This window comes from Cyprinodon variegatus, unplaced genomic scaffold (assembly GCF_000732505.1).
Source record: "Cyprinodon variegatus isolate N-32 unplaced genomic scaffold, C_variegatus-1.0 Scaffold737, whole genome shotgun sequence".
Classification (NCBI taxonomy): domain Eukaryota; kingdom Metazoa; phylum Chordata; class Actinopteri; order Cyprinodontiformes; family Cyprinodontidae; genus Cyprinodon; species Cyprinodon variegatus.
In genome coordinates, this window is record NW_015151190.1 from 281,816 (window position 1) to 305,153 (window position 23,338).

Here is a 23,338-nt window from a genome sequence, read left to right on the forward strand (position 1 = left end):
TATATATATATATATATATATCTCAGAGAAAAACGGACACATTACAGAAACGTTGGTAGCCCCATATTTGTCAAGCAGCCTATATGAGCAACCGAGAGTCTCTGTTTTCAGTGACCCCAAAACTTCCCCTTCTTCTGTATTAACTTCCTGTTGTTTGTATTTTTTTTTTTTTAAATACAGTCTGTATGCGTGATAGCAAAGTAAAACACAGTAAACATGAACATACGGATAGAAACTTTAAAGGTCACATTCACAGATCCACACAGAGTTATCAGTGCATCTCACTTTTGGATACGAAGAAGGCGTCGGTCACAATTACACTTGATTAATTTGTAAATTTCTTAAAAAGTTTTAAAGAGGGAAAGGACCAGATAACACTATGAGGTGTGGGAATTCATGTGATTTACAGAGAGAGAAAAACTGATATTTAATCACATTATCAATCAAGGAACTAAAAGAGACGTTTTTATTGTTTTTATTCCACTTGCAAAGCATTAATAAAAAACACAAACGTGAAGGTTTTGCTGAGCACCTCCTACTGTACTTCTGCTCTTTGGTGTAATTTATTAGAAAAGTAAAAAGTTTATTAGCTGACAAATTACTAGATGCCTTCACAATGTGAACCGAACAAGTGAAAATAATGGGGGAAAGGAATAAGGTAAAACTAAACATGTTTCCAAGCAACAGTTAAAAAAAATAAATCAAACAAACAAATTTCCTGAGTTCTCAATACCTTTTCTTTTTTTTTTTTTTTAGCAGAGATTAAGACTCATGCATGATGAAATAGAAGAACAATTCTGGTTTAAATTTAGTTTAACCTCAAGGTTTAAATGCATTTAATAAACCTTTTCCCATAGATTCATTTAGAAACCTTGGAAAATTCTGCCGCTTGAATGTGACAGTTTAGGACTTAAATATAAAATCACTCTGTCTGCACTCATTAAGTGATAGTTACCTGAAAATGATTAAACTCTTGGAGTTTTAAACACTTTATCAGAGTACAGATCACCGACACACAGTCTGAGTACAACAAAAGCAACACATAGTTCAAAGAAATCACAGAACTTGATGATTGGTAAAAAAAAAAAAAAAATAAAGATCCAAATTAAAACTGATCTCTACACGTGTAAAGATAGTGGATAAGATTAGAAACTGTGTGAAACCAGCCTCTAATCAGAGCTTTAAGAAAAACAATCAGTGTCTGCTAAAGTTTATAACATACTGCAGATGAAATCCTCTCATCATGCATGTGCATCATTAACAAAAAACCATGATCGACAACCTTAAAAACCATCCTTAAAAAACGACACTGTGTGTTCTGTTTATGCATAGCACTCAATGAGGTTTTGCTTATTTGAGACTTATCTGATTCTTTGAAAAATGTATATCTAGCGTCTATTATCTTGTGATCAAAATGTGGCATGAAGCTGTTAGTTTTCTAACATACCATAGCAGCTTTACTTGTAGAACCCTTTAAACACCCACAGGACCAAAGTACTGTACAGTAGAATAGCCAACAGTCACATGATTAGGGCTGCAACTAACGATTATTTCGCAAATCGATTAATCTGTTGATTATTTTTCCGATTAACCGATTAATAATCGGATAGCCAAAGGTTCTTTAAAGAAGAAAGTTTGCGAAACTAAACCAGTTGTTAAAACATTTCCACTTGAGGAGTTCTGGATAGAGCATATTGACAGAAGAAAAAATATTTTCATCTTAATCCTTTATAGGGCAAGTTACCGTTTTTGATCACTTGCATACCCCTTACAAATGGTGTCCCCCTGTCCTTCAGTGATCTATCCAGCCATTCAGCATATATACTGCCACATGTCTGTACATCTTATTTGGGAGTTTGATCAATTGGTTAAACCCTTGAATGATATATTACCTACAAAAAAAGTCAAGAAAAAAGGGTTAAAAATAAGTTAATAAGCCTACATATCAATTATATTTAGGTTTGTAAACTAAAAATGTGTTTCTTTCACTCTCAGAGTGTTTTTTATGAATTTCTTATAGAATTACTTTTGTTATTTTTCTTAATATATTCAGGCAAGTTGGCCTTTCTTGTTATTACATTGACCTTCATTTTAAACAGAGCGTGCACAAGGAGAAATGGGCTCATGCATGTTCTCGAACGCATTTAATAAACGTTCCCTTTTGGAAGCGTGTACAGGGTTGTGCATGTGCATTTTTTTTTTTTTTTTAAGTAGAGAGGGTGTGTCTTTTCAAAAATTCACAAAAATCCTCAACTATACCTTTAAATGTAAAATGTTTACAGATTTTATTTTTTTTTTTTACAATTTTTGTATAATTACTGCTCTAAGCTGGTCGCTCTATGAGCTCAATGAACATTCCAGAGTATACACTCGTGTTAACGATTAATCGTTACTAAATTAGTTCAATAATCAATGATTAATTAGATTAATCCTGATTAATCAGATTAATCACGTTTAATGTGATTAATTGTTTCAGCCCTACACATGATACAATAATAAACCAATCATAAAAGCAATGGGACCTAAAAATACATAAACATTCCTGTACTAAAACAATAAACCAGTCATACCAAAAGTCAGAGTGAAATATAAAGGGGATAGATGGGGATAAAATGCTAAACTAAAATTTTTACAGAATATAAAAGTTCATATCTTAGACTGTGTCAAAGAATAAAGTAGGTAGCGGGGAATCTCCTTGTGGTTCTGTGGGTGACTTAACCACAAGGAGACAAGAGGAGAAAAGTGAGTCTGCAATATCTTCAACTCTGAACTGTAAGCTTGTGTTCATTCAGAAATACAAACACCCACTACTGAAGTTGAACCACAGAAGTCCAAAGGAGGACAACTTTTTTTAACTCGCCAAGATATTATCTCATCTCAGACCCAAAAATAGACTCAAACTGACACTTAATACTGCTTATTCATTTGAGGAATGAAAAAAATGCATGTACTTCTTAGACAGTCACCTTGCATTAGACATGCCAAAATAAACAGACAGGTTGAATGTCTAGAATGGTTTAAAGCCGACTGCGCCCACAGAGAGCTGCTCACCAGTATGGGTTTTTACTATGTGCATTTCCTCCACAATCTTAGGTTTCTTTCTCTGTGGTTCACCATCGTTTTCACCGCCTGTAAAATTGCCAGGATCTCTGACAAATTTTGGTTTCCCTGCAGGAAAACAACAAAGAGGAAGCAAAGAAGTAACCCTACCTGCATGCCTTCTCAAATACAGCTGGGTCTCCACTCTCCTGTTTCCAGCACTGCGTTTATCCATCTCTATTTTTTATCAGCTTATTATTATCAAGATTGAAAAGGAGAACCCTCTTCTTTCCTTAGACAGAAGCTTCCCTGTTGGGAGGCACGTTCACGTCTGCCTTTATCATCCAGACATTCAGTACACCTGCCCACATACACTGCACAAACCGGTTCCCTGGAAACCAGAGTCACCAGGTGAAGGAGAGATGGCAGGATGGGAGGAGAGAGAGTCCTCGTCCTTGAAGATGTTGCACTTAGAGATTGCTTTTATAAAGGGTTAGCGGCTTGAGGGGGTGGGGGTGTTCAAGGTTACAGTCCCCCTGAGTGGGAGGTGAGGATGGGGAAACGAGCATAATGAGAGGCTGGAGTTTCGACACATAATTTACTGGTGAGGAGATGGTGCTGAAGCCAAAATGAAGAAGTGAGAAAGATTAATATTAACCAGCCTAACAGATAATAATTTACTTTGTTTATTAACAATTTTCTCACATTAAAACTGATAACAGAAACTTTCCACAGCGTCCATCTTTAGCTTATCTTCTGTATTACCTTCAAGTCCTTAAAAAAAGGCAAAGTTATTTCTGTTTCATTAGCATGGCTGCCCTAGATTAAGATAACTGCCATTCAAAAAGAAATTATAAATAATGTATAAGGATGGATTGCAGTATTTGCATGCTAAGTCACACCCATTTAATAATGCTGGTGCCCTGCTGGTGCTATTGCATGTGTAGCTGCCTGTCTGAGGTTTATATGCCTGGCACAGGAAATATTGGCTAGTAACAGAGGCCAGATGCGTCTGCCTCCATTCATTCCCGTCCTTCCATAATGAATAATTACTGACGACTGATGCCTTTCTGTCACAACACAAAACAGACTCCAAATTAATTGTCTTTTGGGGGATTTAAAATGTTGAGAACAAGCAGATCAGACCAGATGAGATGCCATTTACAGCTCGTGATCTGAACTTGGAAATGTGACGAAGTCTACACATCATTAAATATTCAAATCTCTTAATAGTTAAGAGGATGCTGCAGTGAGCACCAACACACAGATCTGACCCTTTGACAGCTTTGTATGAATTCCCTTCTAATTATACTTTTTTTTTGCTACTCTGCATCTTCTATGCTGCTAAAGGATCTTACCATGTTTGCAGATGTCACTAACTTTCCCTTCTATTGTTTGCTGAGCAGTGCCTGGAACGGCTTTATGACAATAACTCAACTGCCCATTTGGAGTCAAGAATGCAGACATCATTAAATGCTGATTGAACTGGAGCAGCAGAATGAGGACATTCTTTTGCAAATTGAACCAAGTATTTATGCAGCCAATAAATAAAATCTCTTTTTTCCTTCTTGTTCTTTCCTACGTTCACTAAACCACATCTCATAAAATATGTACCTACAGAGCAGATGTGGTGCACTTCCTCATTGGTTTACCAGCATGCTTCTTTCACACTGCCCAGCATGACAAGATAAGCTCTTAGCATGATCTGAACATGCTCTGTGGCCCATGTCTAATAAGGGCAGGCCAATGGGGTAACAGCTACTGTGTTTTTGAACATAAGAAGTGTTGATCTTCAAAACATCAGTGTCAACATGTGGGCTCTTATCATGCTCTGGTAGCACTGACTGATAACACTGGCTCCTAGCTGTTGATCTTCCTTCTTATAATCTCTCTCTTGTCTTTTTGTCCGATCGCCACCATTTCACACCTCCCTCCACCCACTGTGACCTGTTCATCCACCTTATAAAGAGAGATCACAGCTGGTGGACAAAAGCTCCAATATATGTCGATCAATATACTGTCTCCCCAATTACCACGTCTGACTGAGTCCCAACGGACCGGTGTGTTCACAAATGAACAACGATTCTTATTCACAGCGGGTGTTTACGTGGTAGAGGGAAAACCTGCTCTTTAATGACTGGAAGATTAATGCTGGATGAATAAAGGATAACTACACCAAGATAAAGCTGATGCCTTTTATATATAAAAAGCACAGCAAAAAAACAAAAAAAAAATTCAGCACAACATGATCATCTTTTAGTCGATACCTTTAGAATCATCTACTAACCCAAGAGTTCTGCTGATTATTTTCAATAAAGCCTAAAGGTTATATTAAAAGGTTGAGCTTGAATGTGTTGTTGGAACTTTTTCCATCTTCTACCAATGCAGTTTTTATACGCCACTTTTCTGGGTTTGAAATAGTTTCATCAGTCCAACCAGCCAATGGAATGTTTATCGTAAGATCCGCTTTGACACAACTAGTTAAAGCCAGTTTTGTTTTTTCGGCAATATAGTTATATGACCTCTACAAATATTATCTATAAGCAGGAATCTCCCTAAAGTTATTCTGGTGGAATCTGGGTCATAATCTGGAGGCCAAGAACCATCATCCCAATTGGGAAAAAAAACAAACAACCCCTTTTTTAGATGGTACAGTCCAACTACAGCAGATAAAAGATCTGAGCATTTCTTTCAGTTTAAATAGAAATAAGAAAAGACAAAGATTCCTCTGTATTTGAGCACAAGTGTATGAAATGGTTTGTTGGCGGGTATGAAGTGGAAGAAGAAAAGCAGGAAACGGTGGTGCCTTAGTATAAACAGAGGCGTATGAATTACCAGCATGCCGAACTGAGCCAGAGCCAATTTTATGTTGTTTACGCAAGAAAATAAGACAAAATAAACTAATCTTGTAATCATTAGCATTAATTAAACTAAATTAATTTCCCATTTGTCCATCTGCCACTAATATATTCTTTACAGCCTTTTCACTGATGAAAATTGTATTTAATTTAAAGAATGAAACTTCTTTATGTGCCACCTGTCCGCAGTGTCACTACCTGATCTGTCCTGGAAGCACGATCAGGACCATCAGCTCATTTGTGCATTCGAAACCAGATATACATCCGAGATTCCATAAAGAGTCATTAAGGTACTAGAATTACTTATTTCTATCCTTAACTCACCAAAGAATGTTGATACACATCTTAAAAAAATGTTTTATGACTTTTCTGAGGCAATTTTGATGCTTTTTACAGATTTATGTTTAAATCCAAGGCTGAAAAAGTTAGCTCCCAGAAGTAGCATAGGATATCATTTCCGGTGGAGATCGGGCACAGACGAGTGAAGAAGCAAAAAGGATTTTAAAGCATTTATTTTCTCAGAAAATACATTATTAACCTGTAACACATTATAGTTTGGTACTCTTAGTTTTTTTGGGGAGGGAAAAACATAATTTATGTCTTTTTTTACAAAATAAAATCAAGGGCGACATGGTTGTATATCTGGATGTGCATGCACAAATGAGCTGATGGTACGGATCGTGCTTCCTGGATGGATCGGATAGTGACAAGAACAAACATTACCTTAAACAGCAAGCAAAGTCCACCGACAAGCTACATGAAAGACTCAAACTGTTTGAACAGTGACAGAGACTGTAAAGGAAAGTTAAAAACCAACTATGATTAAACTAAATTTCTTGTTTCCTTCCTTAAATGTCTGTGACCCGAAGAGATTGATAAGATCTGACCCAATGCATTTTGTATGAAGTAAACAGATGAGGAACATAATGGCAGGCAAAAGCACAAGAACTTGTTTCTTAAACAACATCTTTGTGCTCAGCATGAATGAGCCCTTCTGCCTGGAAGAGCTGGAGCCCATATTTTCAGCACCAAGCTGCCGATGCTGCAGCAACCCCCTCAATCCTGAAAGCTCGCCTGCAGATGGGCTTGGTGCCCAGGCTAAAGCACCAGTGAGAGCCTATGATTAACATGCAGAATGACACAAACTTCCTCTAAAGCTAAATGTAAGTTAGTATCTTCCCCAATTTGGCCTGCAGAAAACAGCTCTAACAACCGAAAGTGCACATGCAGTTTTCTTATTTTAGCTTCCATTCTCACGGACACAAGCAGCTAATCTGACACAGTGGAATAAAGTACCAAACAGCATCAGCATTCCTGGTGTGCCAGAGGAAGTTCAGAAAGACAAGCCTCAGCACTCACAGGGGACAAAATGACAGCATGGTCAGCTGCCAGAACCTGGAGTACAAAGTAAGAAGAGAAAGAAAAAGGGAAACAAGAATGAAGCAGACAAAGGGACATGGATAAAAAACACCAAAGATGAAGCTGCAGCTGCTGACAACTAAGCAGAATCAATGAAAAGGGCCCACATATCTTTCTTACTCAAAATCATGCACCTGTCTACCCTTTCAGGTTTATCCTTTAACATTTCTGCAGAAAAAATACCTTATAATATTTTCTTAAGGGTGACAATACAGAGTTAAATAACAAACCATGGTGTGAGCAGAAATATTAGAGGTGGAGTCTAAGATTATGTGTAAAATGTACCTGCTGGTTAGGGGTGTTATTTTTTCAGTTTACAACAATCCAGTTCTAAAAATAAATAAAAAAGTCAGGTGATGGTGTTTTCATCCTGTTAAAAACAATGATTATTTTATACAAAAGTGGAAGAAGTCTTTTAAGTCAGAGGCTTTGTTGTTATTTTTTCTTTTCATGCTAAGTTTTCTTAGGCTTTGAGGAAGCTGTTAGCTGAATGCAGGATGCTTAGAGGCATGTTTATGTCTTATTTAGGTAACTAAATATTAACAGAACAATAAGCTAGGATCTTGTCTCTTCTCTGTCACTGCCTGCATGACCAGAGTATCAGTGGGTGACTGAGAAGAAAGAATTATTAGGCTGCTGATAAAAGTAGCAGGCACAGAGACAGGCATAAACAGAGTTAAAATGAGGGTGAATAAAAAATAGGGAGAGTAAACCTAAGAAAATAAGAAAAAAAATTATGACATCTGAAGCTGGTTCTGGAATTTACCAATTGAGTCACTCCCTTGATTTTTTAAAGAATTTCGGAAGTGACATTCTTCTCCATTAGATTTATAGACTGCTTAAGATAACATATTAACATTTAACTGATCGTTTTTGTTTGGTAATGGACCAACCAAACATCGATTTACAACATTTACACACATCCGTTAAGACCTGTATTCCAAAACACCCCCAACACACACACACATATTTTCCACCGGCTCAGGCCAGCTGAGGTCGATTAAACCAATCGAGGCAAACAGAGTTAACTGAAATCAGCAGCCTCTGTGTGCAAAGACATGTTGGCATGTGTGTGTGACCGTCTACAGCTGAGACCCTGATTCAATATCCTCTTAAACAAAATTAATAGTTCCTTCCAGAGACTGCAGATTCTACTGCCACGATAACCCACTGGGTTGCCACACAGACCCCCACGATCCCAGCCAACATCGACACATTGAGCCACACCACCTGCCAGATGTCATACTGTGGTGAGATTAACGGTTTGTCTTTTGTCTGGGTCGCCCACCCCCTTTCAAATATCACCCTAAGCTCTTAAAATGTCTTGTTTAAAGGCAAAACAGCATCTTTCTCTTGCAAACCCACCCTGTTAACCCAATGCATCCAGGTTTGCATTGTGCATGTCACTCCTGCAGCCTAATGGTGCTGCTTGGTAAGCCAGTCAAATTAAAGACACTAACCTTAATGGAGGTTTTGTCCAGTCAGATCCCAGGGATGAAACAGATATCCTGAACTGAGGGGACCTCTCCCTCTCTGTCAGCGCTCTGTCTACAGACTGGCAGGTTCAGGCTCACCACGTTAAACTGCTGCCTCACTGCATTGGCTGCATCCTCCCTCCCTCAGATTGGTCTCACACCCACCCACACACACACATTCACACACACATTGACAAACTGCGATGAAGTGACTCGCCCTCAAGCTCAGTCCCTCGGTGGCTTCCTTCTCATGGCTTGCCATTCCTCTTTATCATAAAAAAAAAAAAAAAAAGAATCACATTCCAGCAGAGAGAGGGCATACAGCGGAGGAGCGGCACTCATCCCCCGGAGTAAAGCCTCCTCTGTGTGTGAGTGTGGGTGTGCATATGTTTGAGAGTGTGTGTCGCATGGACAAGTAGAGCCATTGTGTTGCATGAAGGGGAGGGCCAGTGAAAGGGGAAGTGGCCAATGGTCGAACTCATCCCCTGCCCCTTCTGCTGGCTATACAGGATATAGGGACTCTGCAAGAGACAGAACATCCCCCTCTTCCAGGAATAAAGATGGGGTGGCGAACACAACAAAGGCAAGCATCTGGCCATAGATGTGACAAAGAATTGATTTCTTTATTAAAAAACAGGAAGACCCTTTTATTAGTTCTGAGTGATTGCCAGAGCTTTGGAGCAGGTTTTAAGGTTACTTCTGACACGGTTCTACAAGAAACACAAAGTAAAACAAATCAGAAAATGATCATTTCTAAAAGGGAAGGAAAATTAGGAAGTTTTGATTAGAAGGGAAATGCTAAAAACACCATTTGCAACATATCCAATGACTAAAACATTTAGTTAAAGCAAAAAAAAAAAATAAATAAAAATTCTACAGGTTATCAAAGCCATACCTATTGTAAGTAGAAAGCTCAGCTGTTTAAATGTGTCCAAGCGTTCATGCAAAATGACAGTGTGAATAGATAACACAGGTTTTTCCTGTTGAAGTTTGGTCGTTCCTGGATCAAGCTACTAAAAAAAGGTCTTACTGCTAGTAAGTTTATCTAATCTCCTTTTTATAGCAATGATGACTCAGCACTTTCTGCTAACGATTAGAGCTACTGCAGACACAGAGCCTTTTAATTGTCCCTGACCTTAAATCAGACTGTTTTCCCATTGTAGATCACTTATGAGTCACACAATTACTTATATTTTAAGTAGGATGTCACTTTTTATTACTTTTCATGAAGGCACACTTTTAACAATCATTTCCTAATTTTTTAGAAGCTTTCTAAAATAGTTTGTTTAAATTGTTCTTTGTTCCTTCTGATGAAAGTTGTAGAAATGGGTCAGGTTTGTATCCCACATTGCTTACAGAAATGTTTAGAATGCCTTGGCAGATGGCTGCTCACACTGAGCCTGGTTCTGCTGGAGGTTTCTTCCTGTTACAAGGGAGTTTTTCCTCCCCACTGTCACTACAAGTAGGCTTAGAGTGAGGGATTGCCTTCAATGAGTCGATGCAATCAACTGGTTTTCCTTAAATAAAAATCTTTGAATCAAATTGACTGTATAATCTGGTTGAATTGCAAAGTGCCTTAAGATGACGTGTTGTGAATTGGCGCTATATAAATAAACTACTATAATAAGACCACTGTCCATCTAGAAAACCCATTTTAGTCCAAGCTAAAACCTCCTGGCTGATGTCTTGAAATGTTCCTTCCATATTTCATAAGGTCCCTTCGGTTTGAATGTTTAAGGCTCTTGCCACATCTCCTAAAAAGTCTTAATTTCAGGAACTAACTTTTAAAAAGTTGATGACATGCACATTCACTTAGGGTTTAAAACTAATCCAATAGATAGCAGATGTTATCATATAAACATAGCGGGGAAACAATAATGTTGTTTCCCGGTATAACGTATATATGGTATAGATTAAGTTATTTACATGAAGTGAGGTTAAAGACGTGGGGAAATATTCTGAGAAAGAGATCGGTCCACTAATCTATAAAATAATCTTTCGAATATAGAAGCCTGTTGTGGGTGACAGAATCAGTAACTTAGTGATAATGTGTGAAAAAACAGAGGATGGCTCTCAAACCCATCTGAGAAAATGACCTGCAGACACTGATGGGTGCTGCAGTAGAAGGAAGTGCTGCTTTCACAAGCGCTGGGTGACAGTGACGCACACTAACCCAAACCTCGGCTGTGAAGCAGAAAATTAATGCATCTGTTTTATACTTCAGAGAAAGCCATTACATGCTCCTGACCTGTTTTTGCTCATTTTAGATGTACCTCTTGTTCTCAACATTTTCAAAATACGATCCTCTAATCTCCTCTCATTTCGCATTTTCTTGCCCATTCTTAATGTTTCATTATTGTCTCTAATGCAACCTGGAAACACGGAACCCCACCATTTCCTTTTTAAGGCCATTAAGATCCAATGTTTTTACGTAGCCACATGAAAGGACTTGTTAACTCTGTTCTTCTCAAACACACCTTGCAACATACTGTGAGTCTGGCCAGACCTCTTTATACCACACGCCAATTAGAGAGCGGAGGGTCTAGAGAGCAATAACTTCTAAAACCAAGGCTGAGCAGCACATTTGGCAGTGCATGTGGCAGGGAATTTATTAGTTTATTACACAGAGAGAAATGGTGCTATAAACAACTTCATGCTCAGCTTCTCGTAAGCATAGAGCATGCAGGGGTTATTTTTTGTATTGTTCCCACACAGGTCATTTAAGATGCTTCCGAGTATAACAAGGAAACAGGGATGGAAACCATAAAAACTAGCGGTATTCCAATGCAACTTTTTCATTTCTGATATGAAACTGATACAGATATTGCAGCTTTGAGAATTGCTCGATCCAGATATTGACCCTATATGATATCAGAAAGAGTCATCCTTCATCAACTGACCAAAATGAACAAATGGGTTTCAGAAACTTTTAACAGAAGTAGTGTTTCTATCAGACGTTAAAATCCGATAACATTATTTTTGGCTAATATTAGACCAATATCCGATACTAATATCAGACCGGGGCAGCCCAATTAAAAACATGAAAGATCGTTCGGCGCTATGGACCTAAGCTACACAAAGAATGTGGCTCATTTAACAGCTTAATAATTACACCAAAAACATTTGGTATCTTTGCATTAAGTTGCATCCAAGACTCATCAACACAGGACAGGTGAGAGTGCAGAAATAAAATAAAAGCCATCATTATTAGAGGTTGAAGGTAAATGATCAGTCGATTTTATGATGAATTGATCAAAGATCAAAGCAAATATAAAGCTTAAAAGTAAAAAAATCTTTATATAGTAAAGCAGATTAAAATTATCCTACCTGTATAAAGACATGCAATATATTTAACATAAATCATATTTAAATTTCAATACCTTTATTATATTCTAGTCTATTATATCATAATTTGAATAATAATGAATTATTGACGCTAACAAAATTAAAATGAGAAATTCCTGAAAGAAGGTTTAATGTCGTGTCCTGCTGAATGTTTGTTAATGTGAAAACTACAAACTTGCATAATGACCAAATGGTTTTCAGACGCCAAATGCTGCCACAATGTTGAAAATAAATTTTGGATAAAAAATAAGCTGCTGATTATCATTTTGTGTCAAGGAATTTATATGAACCCCAAATTCCACCAGCATTCCTCGGTGTCTGTTTGGATTCAAATAACACTAAATGAAAGCAAAAAAAATCTTTAGTTCATAAAACCAATATTTATTGTGAGTGGAAAGCTGAACTGTTAGACTTTTTTTAAGAACTTTTTTAGTGTGGCTTTCCTTAATAAAGCCACTGAAAAGGGTCTGTCTGTGAGTAAGTTCATGTACTGTCCTTTTTATTCCACACTAATGATGACTCAGCCATTTCTGCTAACAATTAGAGCTACTGCACTCATTCAAATATCCACTACATCATGCAGATCCCTGAGTTGCAGCATTTTCATTACAAGTCAAGAAATGCTACAGCATCACCCGTCTGCCCGTTTCATTCCATAACATACTAAATTTGATCCTAAGCTCAGTCTGCTTCGGATTTTTAACATTTAAAAAAAAAAATCCTGCATGACTTTACAACATGCTCTGTATTTCACAGGGGTTCAGCAATACCATGCAATTACCTAATCTAATGCCACTCGATGCACATGTTCTCTGCCTTTAATGAAGATTCCCTCATACCTGCATATCAGATGGTTGAAGAGGCTTTAGCCCTATGTTAATACTTTTTCTAAATATACTGGCAAAAGTTAAGGGGAGCTCTAAGGTAATAAAGCACAATAAATAATTTCCTAATTTAATTTTGATCTGTTAAGCAAATTTTTAGGTGGACCACAGTTAACACCCTAACCCAATGTGACAAGTGGGCCTATTAAAAGAAGCCCTCTAACAACACAGGGAAACATTTAATGTCTCCGTCAGTTTTAAATGATGCTGCAGTGTTAAATTATTTACACAACATTAAGGTCAAACACATGTTAAATTGAGACAAGCAAAAGCTGCTTTTATTTTAGTAACCAAGCACAGTCTAATACTAGAACTGGTTTCAGATATGTGTTGACAGGAACCCAGGGAAGAAGAAAACTATAAAAGTATGATAGTAATATCAACATGTTAGGAACCAAAATGCTGGATGATTACTATCTGATGGATTGGCCTGATGTTTCCATGGTGACACTGACTTAGAACCACTTTTTCACAATCCAGCCTGCAATGTGAGGTCCATACACTCGGGCATACACTCGGGCTCTTGTCTACACACAAAAAGGCACACAGTACACATTAAATGCTACTATAGAAGGTATGATTAATGATAGAATTTCAATAATTCTACCTGGATATGCAATTTATACCTTGTTAGGGTATTTTCTCTGGGGGGGAAATGATGATTATCATAAATATCTCTTTCCACCTTTTTAACAATTGAATTAGGCTTTCCTGAAACTTCCTCAATAATATATTTATGGGCTAACTAGGATTTCAGAAGGGCAAAAAAAAGAAAGTATTTTCATTATGATAGCAAGATTATAATAGATGTAATTTACATAAATTCAGATAGATGGTGGAAACATTAACTACTTGTTCAAAATTTAGCTATTATTCCACTAATTCCTTCAGCGTACTGAAGAGAAATAGTGTTCCTGTGAAACCAGTTGTTCTTGGTTCGCCACTGTTCCTACAGCAGATGGACTTTTAGACATCTATTTAAATAAAAATAAGTACATTTGAATGTTGTCAAAAGCACTACAAATATACAACAAAGAAGAAGAAAAGTATTCCAAGAACTTATTTTAACTAGAGTAATACAATACTGGTTTTCATAGTTGAATGAAAATGGAAAAATAGATTAACGAACTACAGCAGCAGATTCTTCTTTGTAGCTACTCCCTCATGTGACTCCACCTTGAAATCAGCCAGTTACAGTCTGCTACAACTAGTCCTTGTGATAGTTATCAAATTCAGAATTGATTTATTGGGGAAAAAAAACAAAAAACAAAGACTGTAGACCAACTTCCAGGATTTGAAAAAAAAATAAGGTAAATATTACAGTAAGTAAATCATTTCATGGTATTTCAGTTCCAGAGTAATTAAATTAAAATCCAGAACCGTGTTCCTGTCAATAAAATACATATCTGTAACATGTCTGTCAGATAGATCAGCTACAGCTGAAGCATTCAAGTTCATGACCTTTTAAAATATTTTTTCAGCCCTCTCTTGACGATGATGTAATAAATATATCTAATGGGAGTTTACAGTGATACTGTAATCACACTGCGTGCTCTGCAACATGTGACATGTTACAATCAAAAATCATAAAAATTTAAATATCTGGTGATGGGCAGCGAAATTAGAAGGTATTGAGATGATGTTTTTTTTATAGTATAAATTCTAGCTTCAAGACAGCCAATCGGTAAACAAGTTAGAACCTCTGTACATTAAAATTAAAATAAATAAATTCAAATGGGTTTAAATAGAGAAAATATATAAGTAAACTTGTTACAATAGGAAAATTACAGCATACATTTTTTTAAAATAAAGACATTTGATGTTTTATATAGAATTAATGCATTTCAAGGCCTCAGTCTACTTTCCTCCCACATGCAAACACTCAGCCACCATCAGACTTTTCTACCCCCTAACAGCTGTTTTCTCCTCTTAACACCTCCACTGTCTGCCCTACAAATCCACCTATAACCATTTCACCATACATCCATCCATCAAAAACTGACTCATCACATCTTTATACCCAATGAACAGTATTGGCCTCCCAAACCCCCAACTCCCCCCATTAATTAAATCCACATCACATAAACTGAATGCACAAATGCCAGCCCTCAAGCTCAGACTGGTAAACAGACAATGCATTAAAGCCCTAGCTGTTTTTATTGACACTCATTACTAACACACATAATGAAATGCAGGGCTGAAGGATCAAAATTATGTGCCTACACAAACATTTTAATGTATGCACATACAAGATCAAAAGCTCCAGGAATGCAAAAAACAAGGCCCAGTGGCTGAATCACTGTCTATAAAGACTATTTAAGAAAGGAAATGGGTCAGGATCCATGTCTGAGTCACAGCACCAAGGCCCCCCAGATTGGCTCCATAATCAGACAGAGTCCCCAAGCAAACCAGCTAAAAATGAGCTGCTGGGCAGAATTGCAAGAGGAAAACAAAATGGCTTAGAGGCAGAGTTCATCTACATAGCAAATTGATTAAATAATTAGTTTAGTGAGGGTGAGAAAAGCATGTTAGTGAAGGAGGCGCTTGGTTGCTCTCATTATCCTCTTTATCTCCTTCATCTTTCCTCAAGATAAACACGTAGAAGAAATCCAACTTTAATCCAAGCTGAATGAATACACAAGCTAATGGGGACCCCTCAGGTTCATAAGCATTTTAATATTTTCATGTTAATGAGGCAAGGAAACAGTAAAGTCTGCATGTGTGAAAATAGGAAAGACAAGAATCTTTGATGATCTTCTTAAAGTCCAGCTGATTAAGTTGAGCGTTACTGCTTGTCCTATGGATCTATTGGTAATTAATAATAACAAAAACTGGGTTAGATAATGGAAAGTGTGTAAAAGTAATGCTTCGGTTATTCTGTCAATGCTTCAATGATCACATGCTGGCTTTTAGGATTGACTGTGTTGCTCTTCACATTGTGCAACAGATTAATCACGACTGAGCTGAGCTGAGAGCTGATTGGTTAAAACGGCGGTAGATGATGTGAAAGACTGAGCTGTCATTTTGATGGATTTCAATATACTTTTTGTCATAAAAATAATTTCTGTTTGGCAGATAACACATTATCATCGTCATGTCCATTTAGTTGTAAAGTGCCTTCAATGAATAAATTAATGAATTACTTTTTTACACAATCCAGTAAAATCACAAATTAGACACACACATTGTGTATAATTCTAATAATATATAAAATTCCATTATACATATCATGTTTGTGTCAGTAAATGGGTATGAAGAAGTTAAGCTCATTTAATTATACCTCTTCTCCTTCCTATAATCCCAAGCAAAAAATAATCCAATTCCTACTGCACTTATGAGTCCATACAACTCCAAAGTCCATTAGCAAAGCAAATATATTTACTTGTGTACATACAAACATGTCTACAGGTTTCATTCATGCAATAACCACCAAGAGCCCAAATGACCAATTGAAAAAAAAAAAAAAAATATAAGAATATATAAGAAAAAAGTATTTTCCTAAACAGTCTCTTGCTCGGACATTGCTTTAATTTAACACCGACTCTGTTCCATACTATCGCAGCACTTATTGAAATGCACATTCGTTTGAAGTTTGTTTTTCCATGTTACTAAATGGTGCCTCTAGCTCAGCAAAATATTTTTATATGCTGTCTGGTAGCTGTTTATAAGTAGCTTTATACATTAATTATCAATTTTACCAGATCAGAGGATCTAAGAAAGCAAGAATAAATTAATAATGGATCAGTGTGGTCATGATAGACAGCGTTATGATTTATCTTGATGACTCTTTTCTGCAGTTTGGATAGCAGTTTGAGATATGCCCTGTAGGTGTTACCCTAGACCAGGGCTCTGCAACCTGCGGCTCCAGGGCCACATATGGCTCTTTGGACTCCTCTCCAGCGGCTTTTAATAGCGGCTAAAATGTATATAAAGAGCTAAATAATTTACAATAATATATACCGGTATCAATAGCTTTAGCGTTTTTTTATAAGATGGAAAAGAATGAGATTAAAAGAACCAGAAATATGTTTTAAGAGACATTTTTCTATGAATTAGCTTGAAAATTATACGTTTTAACATTAAAAATATATGAATTGATTGTTTGATATGGCAACGACTAATTTCTTATACAAGATAAAAAAAAAAAAGGTTTTCTAGAAAAAGTCATGGTATATTTTGCAGCTCTAAACAACTTTTATTAGGTCGTACTCTGAGCAAAACGGCTCTTTGGATATGAAAGGTTGCAGACCCCTGCCCTAGACTTTAAAGGAAAATTCCGGTTTTTAACACTTTTAGCCCATTTTCTGTAGTGTCCAGGATGAAATCGAATGATCGACACCAAAATTTTGACGATTGGTCCTGTCTCTGCTATTTGGCTCATGCAGAATCCCCCCCTGGCTGCTTCAGAATGGCTTCCATAGTGCATGTCCGATAATGTCCTTAAAACAACCTTAAACGTTCTTTTTTTAAAATATGCTACTCACCGGGTCGTCAGCGCTGTTCAATGACGTTCCAAAAAAAGTTTCGTGAAGAAAAAACGTTCCTGTCTTGTTTTATTCAGCATTTTGTAAATCCCAGAACTATTTTTTCCGATACATCACAACCGCTTATAAACTTCCGCTTCCCGTTCGAATCTGAAGCGTTGCACACTCCAGACCACTAGTTCGCGACGGTATCCTCTACCGTCAAACTCAAAGTCCAATATGTCCTCCTCAAGAATCCACCTTTCGTATTCCATTTTCAGAGTTTTTTAAAGTGTTTAACACAGACGTTAGCACCTCGACGTTGGAGTACACAGAGTGAAGCATAAACACTTGGGCCTTGCGAAAAGACTACAACTAAGTGTAAACAGGCCCCTTTTCCGTTTCCGGTGGCGGAGGGATATTGACTATTCCAACAGAACTCAATGGGATTTACAAAATGCTAAATAAAACAATACAGGAACGTTTTTTCTTTACGAAACTTTTTTTGGAACGTCATTGAACAGCGCTGACGACCCGGTGGGTAGCATATTTTAAAAAAAGAACGTTTAAAGGAATAGTACACCCAAAACATGATTAGCCTTCATTTTCTACTCACCCCCATGCTGAACAACACTCTGGAGTACTTTTTTGATATCTCAAATGCATCTGGAGATCTGGGAGGCTTCTTGCTGTCTGCTGACATTCAAATAATGGAGGTCTATGGTGACCGAGACAGAAAGGTCCATAAAAGTCCACAAAAAACGTGTCAATATTCCTCCATACTGCTCGTCCAATGTATTCCAAGTGTCCTGAGTGGGTAGCATCCAGAATTTACTCGAAACGAAGTCATTTAGAATGTTTTTAGAGCATAAACAGTAGTGTATAGGATTTCCTGAAAGCGCGCACATGCGCGCTCACGACGCTACGGAAGCCGGCAGACCAAACCAGATGAAAGTGCGCAACAGTCAAAGGGCGGCAGTTTTTTGGATCAGCAGCAGCTGTCTGATGGACTTTTTAGGCAAACCTATGAAGACACCATTGCAGTAATCAATTGTACTTAAGATAAATGCATAAATTTGTTTTTCTAGATCCTGTTTGGACATTGGTCCTTTAATCCTGGAGATATTCTTCAGGTGTTAAAAGGCTGACTTAGTAACTGCCTCTGTGTCCCTCTGAATGTTCAAGTCTGAGTCTATCATGACACCAAGATTTTGGCCATAATCAGTGGTATCTAGCTGTAGTAACTAAGGCTATGAGCTAACTGTGGATCTCTCCTCCTTTGACCGAAGATTATTACCTCAGTTAAGTTTTTATTCAGTTGGAGAAAATTATAGTGCATCCACATATTGATCTGTTCTAAGCATGTAACCAATGCTCTGATGGGTTCATAGTTACCCAGTGACATTGTGATGTCAAGCTATATTTGACACCCAGTGCAATAACTATATTTATAAATATAAATAAATATCCATCTATATAAATACCAATGTAAACACCCTTTGCAATAACTCGGTATAATGATCTTACTATATATATAAAAAAATCTATCATATGTGGAAGCACTGCATATACTGTATATATCCCATGCACTTTTTCATCCTTTGGCAAATTCTTCTTCTTTGACTATTTGAGCTGATGTAGTAAGTACATTTCTCCAATGTGAGATCAATAAAGTAAGTTAATCAATTAATCAATCAATTGTTTGTGTAGTTACGGTAACTGGTGCTATTGTTTGCTATAATCTGAGCAAAAAGGGGCATGTAGATGTTGAAGAGGAGGGGCCCCAGAATAGAGCCTTGAGGAACCCCACATGTGATTTTTCTGGTCTGTGATTTAAACTGCTCCACTGGTAAAATCAGTAAATTATATTTAATGCTTTGCAATACAGACAATGTTTTGCTTTAGTAGGAATTAAGACGCTTCTAGATAGATTTACACTAAGCATGTTTGATGTGAGACTTCTAGTGAATGTTGTTTTAAATAATTACAAGAAGCTCAGGTCTATATTTCCGTTTTAATTCTAATAATTTCTAAATAACACAAACTTTTGTTGGTTTTCAGTTGGTTTTTGTCAAGCTAGCTTTTTTTTTTTACCTCATTCATCTCTGGTGTAATCATCCAAGAGCTGCTGTAAGTACTCAGTGTTTGTATTATCTACATACAAAAAAAACAACAAAAAAAAAACTTTTGAAACCTGATGTGTCATTTATCTACAGAAAACCAAGATAAGCCAGACCATTTAGAAATACAAGAGACAAAATCTTGTAAGAAAAAAATAATAATAAAAAATTCTAAAAGACAGCCAGTGATACTAAATTATGGGTTGTTGGCATCTTGTATTTGTTAGCAGAGGGCAGCTGAATTTATAATCAGCTAAAGACAGCAAAGAAGGGACAGGGTAATCTTGTTAGTGAGGCAGGTGCATTAGTCAAGTTGAGAAGTAAAAACTTTATAAAGAAGATGAGCTTGGATTTTACTAGTAAGCTTTAAATGAAATCAGAGTGGACCACTGTGCTGACCTGCTTGCTGAATCTAAAATCAGAGTCGTGCATCAATCCAAGATTCCTGAACAACAGACAGGACCAGCAGCTTAATAAGCAGAGCCTCTGGCTTAAAATGCAACAAGCAGTTCCTAGGAAATTCAGCACCACTTTATATCTCAAACAGAGTCTGGTCCGACTTTGGTGAAAACCATCAATTCAACCATAAAGGTCCAAATCGATTCATCTGAGATAATCTGTTATGTGGGCTTATTATTTCGTTTGTCTCTAAAAAAAAAAAAATTCTGCAGGTGAACAGGTTTCATTATGTTGAACAGCAATATATTTCAATACATGTTTCTGAGCACAGCCAAGAGGTGAAGATCTAACAAGCTATCTTTGACCACAGAGTGTACTTTGAATTTTGGACTTATGCATTAATTTCACGCAGGTGCAAGAAGGCAGTCATACCTTAGGACTTCAAGCTGCTTTCTAAACAGCTGCAGATTCAGACTTTGAAACTTAAATGCTTGGATTGTAGAAGGTCCAGCTAGAATGTAGACAGTAATACATTTAATAATTAAAAATACATTCTACACAAATGGCCGGCTGTTCTGAAACACCTTTTTTTTTTCTCATGTATTTGTATTTCAAGCATGAATCTTTGGTAAAATAAGCCATTACTGTGCGAATGGTAAAAAATAAAATATAAATCTGAGCAGAGTAATCTTTTTTCAGTGAGAAATTCTTCTGCTGCCATAAAAATAAAGGTAAATATCTATTTCTGTTATATGTGAGAACATGTTAAAAGGTCCCCCAACAACAAAGACTTTTTTTTCATAGAAAACTTGCAAAGTCTCCCCCTGCTGGCCATAAGCAGCTTTACAAAAGTCCTGGAAATCAATGTCTCTTCAGATCCTTTTTCTTACTTACTTTTTTACTTAAAAAAAAAAAAAAATACAAATCAAGTTTTCTGGAAAAACTTTTAATCAAAAAACAAATGTTAGCATATGCATAGAGGGCTGTTTGAAGACTAATGTTCTTTGCACTGCCAGCCTGGGACAGCCATCTTTGTGGGTTTCACACCTAAAAAAAAAACCTCCTCATATAAAATAACTTCTTGTCTGTTTATTGGATCTTGCATGCATCGCTAGATTCAAATTTAAGAAATGTAAATAAAACCCTAAAAGTTTTAAGACTTCTGAATTTTACAACCACCAACTGCATTTTGTTTTACTAAGATTGTGAGAGGTAATCCGAACAGGTGGTGCATTGCTTTGAAGTGACAGGAAATGATGCTTGGTTTTCAAGGTAACGCGTGTCTAATTTAATCCACGTCTAAATCTAGCTCATAGGTTTATTATATTACAAAACAACTAGCTTAATGAAAACTAAGGTCTGCAGCAGAAAGTTCAGGGACAAAGCTGGGGAGAAGCTTAATGCAGAGTATTGTATATATATTGTATAAAACAATATAAATATAAAACAATATAAAACACCATTTCAAGCAATGCATAGTTCCTGCATAATTATGCAGTGATTCTTTTCTTAAGGGACACGAAAGCTCTTCAGAGAAGATGAAAATTGGAGCTAAATGATGACAATCCTGAAAGAAAACTTGCTGGACGCTGCAAAAGACTGGAGGTTCTGGCGGAGGTTCACCTTCCAGCAGAGACGACCAAAAACAGATACTATATGATGGCTTAGATGGATCAGGAGTGTCGAGTGGGAGCATCCTTCCTTCCTTTATCTGCACAACTGATTTCTATTGTTGGCTCATTGACACATTTTTTTCTCAACTTTAATAATCACTATCAGATATGTTAAAGTAGAACAATATACCCCTGATTTAGATCAAACCAAATTAAATACTAAAAATTAATAAAATGATAAACCCTGAAATTGATGGGAACATGTTTTTAAAATCTTACCCATCAGTAATTCAACATTAATATTATATTGTTTTCATAAACTCAATCATAAAATTATATTCCAATTATATTCCAATCATATTGATAGATGTATGTCTGCACAAAAGAAACAAAACCTATTAATAGAGATAACTATAGTGAGTTCCTGTTAAAACAGAAACCAACTGATATTATATGCTGTGTTCTCCTTAGGCAGCTTGTCTCACAATGAAACAATGAGCGTGCTGAAAGGACCCGGGCCAAATGGTGTTCCAGCCTTTTCCTTCCTGCCCACAACAACAACAAAAAAAATAGAGCAGAAAGCCTCACACCATTTCCTCCGGACCTCTGCCGGCTAAGGTTGACTCAACCTTAAAGTGCAAATCGACATGTATCAACGTGTATACTGGTTTCCTGTCCAGAGCATGTTGGAAACAGTTAATGAGTTACTGGGGAAGATGCCAAAATGCCAGAGTGTTCGGAAGAGGGTCTTAAGAGGGGGAGACGGTTCCCAAGCCTCTGAGAACAGAACCGTCTCTCTTTTTCCAGTTTGGTGGATTTAAATTCTTTCTCTCACGCTGCTGCACACCAATGAGATGCTTCACATGGAAACACCAAAACAACATCAGAGTACTCATCTCAGGAGTAATACACCCAGTATTTATCTGCTACATTTTTAAAGATAATTAGCTTTAACCAACAGGGGAATTTGGACAAACCCCCCAGCATCATAATTAAACGGTTATCATGGAGAAAGCTTAATGATGGGATTAGGAATTTGATCCAGACAGGTGATACAACTCAAAAACTGGGAATCAGATGTTGAGGGTAAAAAAAGAAGCTCTAAATGAGTAAAATACGATCTTACCATAACAGCAGAGAAGACACATCTTTGAGTTTTTACCTTTCCGGCTCCAAAACCGGTACTTGCGTCTTCGTTTCATTTTTAGTCCAGTAAATGTTTATTTCTACCATGTATTAACAGTTGATCAGTGAGATCTTCTTCCTTGCTCAGACTCTACCAGGGTCTGTCTCAGCTGGGACTTTCTGTAAATACTCCAAAGGTAGTTCACGTTTTGTCGAAGAGGAGAAATAAACATGAGGTCAAAATAATTATTTCACCTGGGTCAAGTCCACAGATACACCACCGTTTAGAAAACGTAGCCTTCTTTCTTTCCTTTGCAACAGCAAACAAGCAGTGACACCCTGCCTGGAAATATTATACTGTTAGAAGTTCTAAAACTCTAGAAGGGCAAGGTGAATCATCCATCCTGCGTCCTAACATCAGTCTGTCTCCTCAGGGAAGGAATATCCAGAATTTCACAAAAGTGACGGAATTACATAATCTGGTTCAGAAGTTCCACTAAAACAGCTTCCTAAAAGCATCTCCAGGTCCATCAATGTTCTATGATTGAATTCTTCTTTCTTTATAAGCTCAACTTGAGTTCAAAAAGGAAAAGTAGAG

The 23,338-nt window shown here is 37.0% G+C and overlaps 1 protein-coding gene across 6 annotated transcripts in view; it reads right to left on the minus strand.

Annotated features, from left to right (window-relative positions):
• fgd4 (FYVE, RhoGEF and PH domain containing 4) overlaps positions 1-23,338 on the minus strand; it is a 72,721-nt gene that overhangs the window by 42,065 nt on the left and 7,318 nt on the right. For 2 of the 6 annotated variants that reach the window (XM_015395347.1, XM_015395345.1), the window contains exon 1: positions 8,777-9,036. The exons of 2 other annotated variants lie outside the window; for them this stretch is intronic. Coding sequence is in view for 2 of the 4 variants with exons in the window: in XM_015395342.1 (XP_015250828.1) it covers positions 22,742-22,817 (76 nt within the window). In the remaining 2 variants the exon portion in view is untranslated. Of the gene's footprint in view, positions 1-3,210; positions 3,331-8,776; positions 9,037-22,741; positions 22,833-23,338 lie in introns of those variants that run through there. 2 more of the 6 variants (XM_015395342.1, XM_015395343.1) reach the window with 2 other exon arrangements.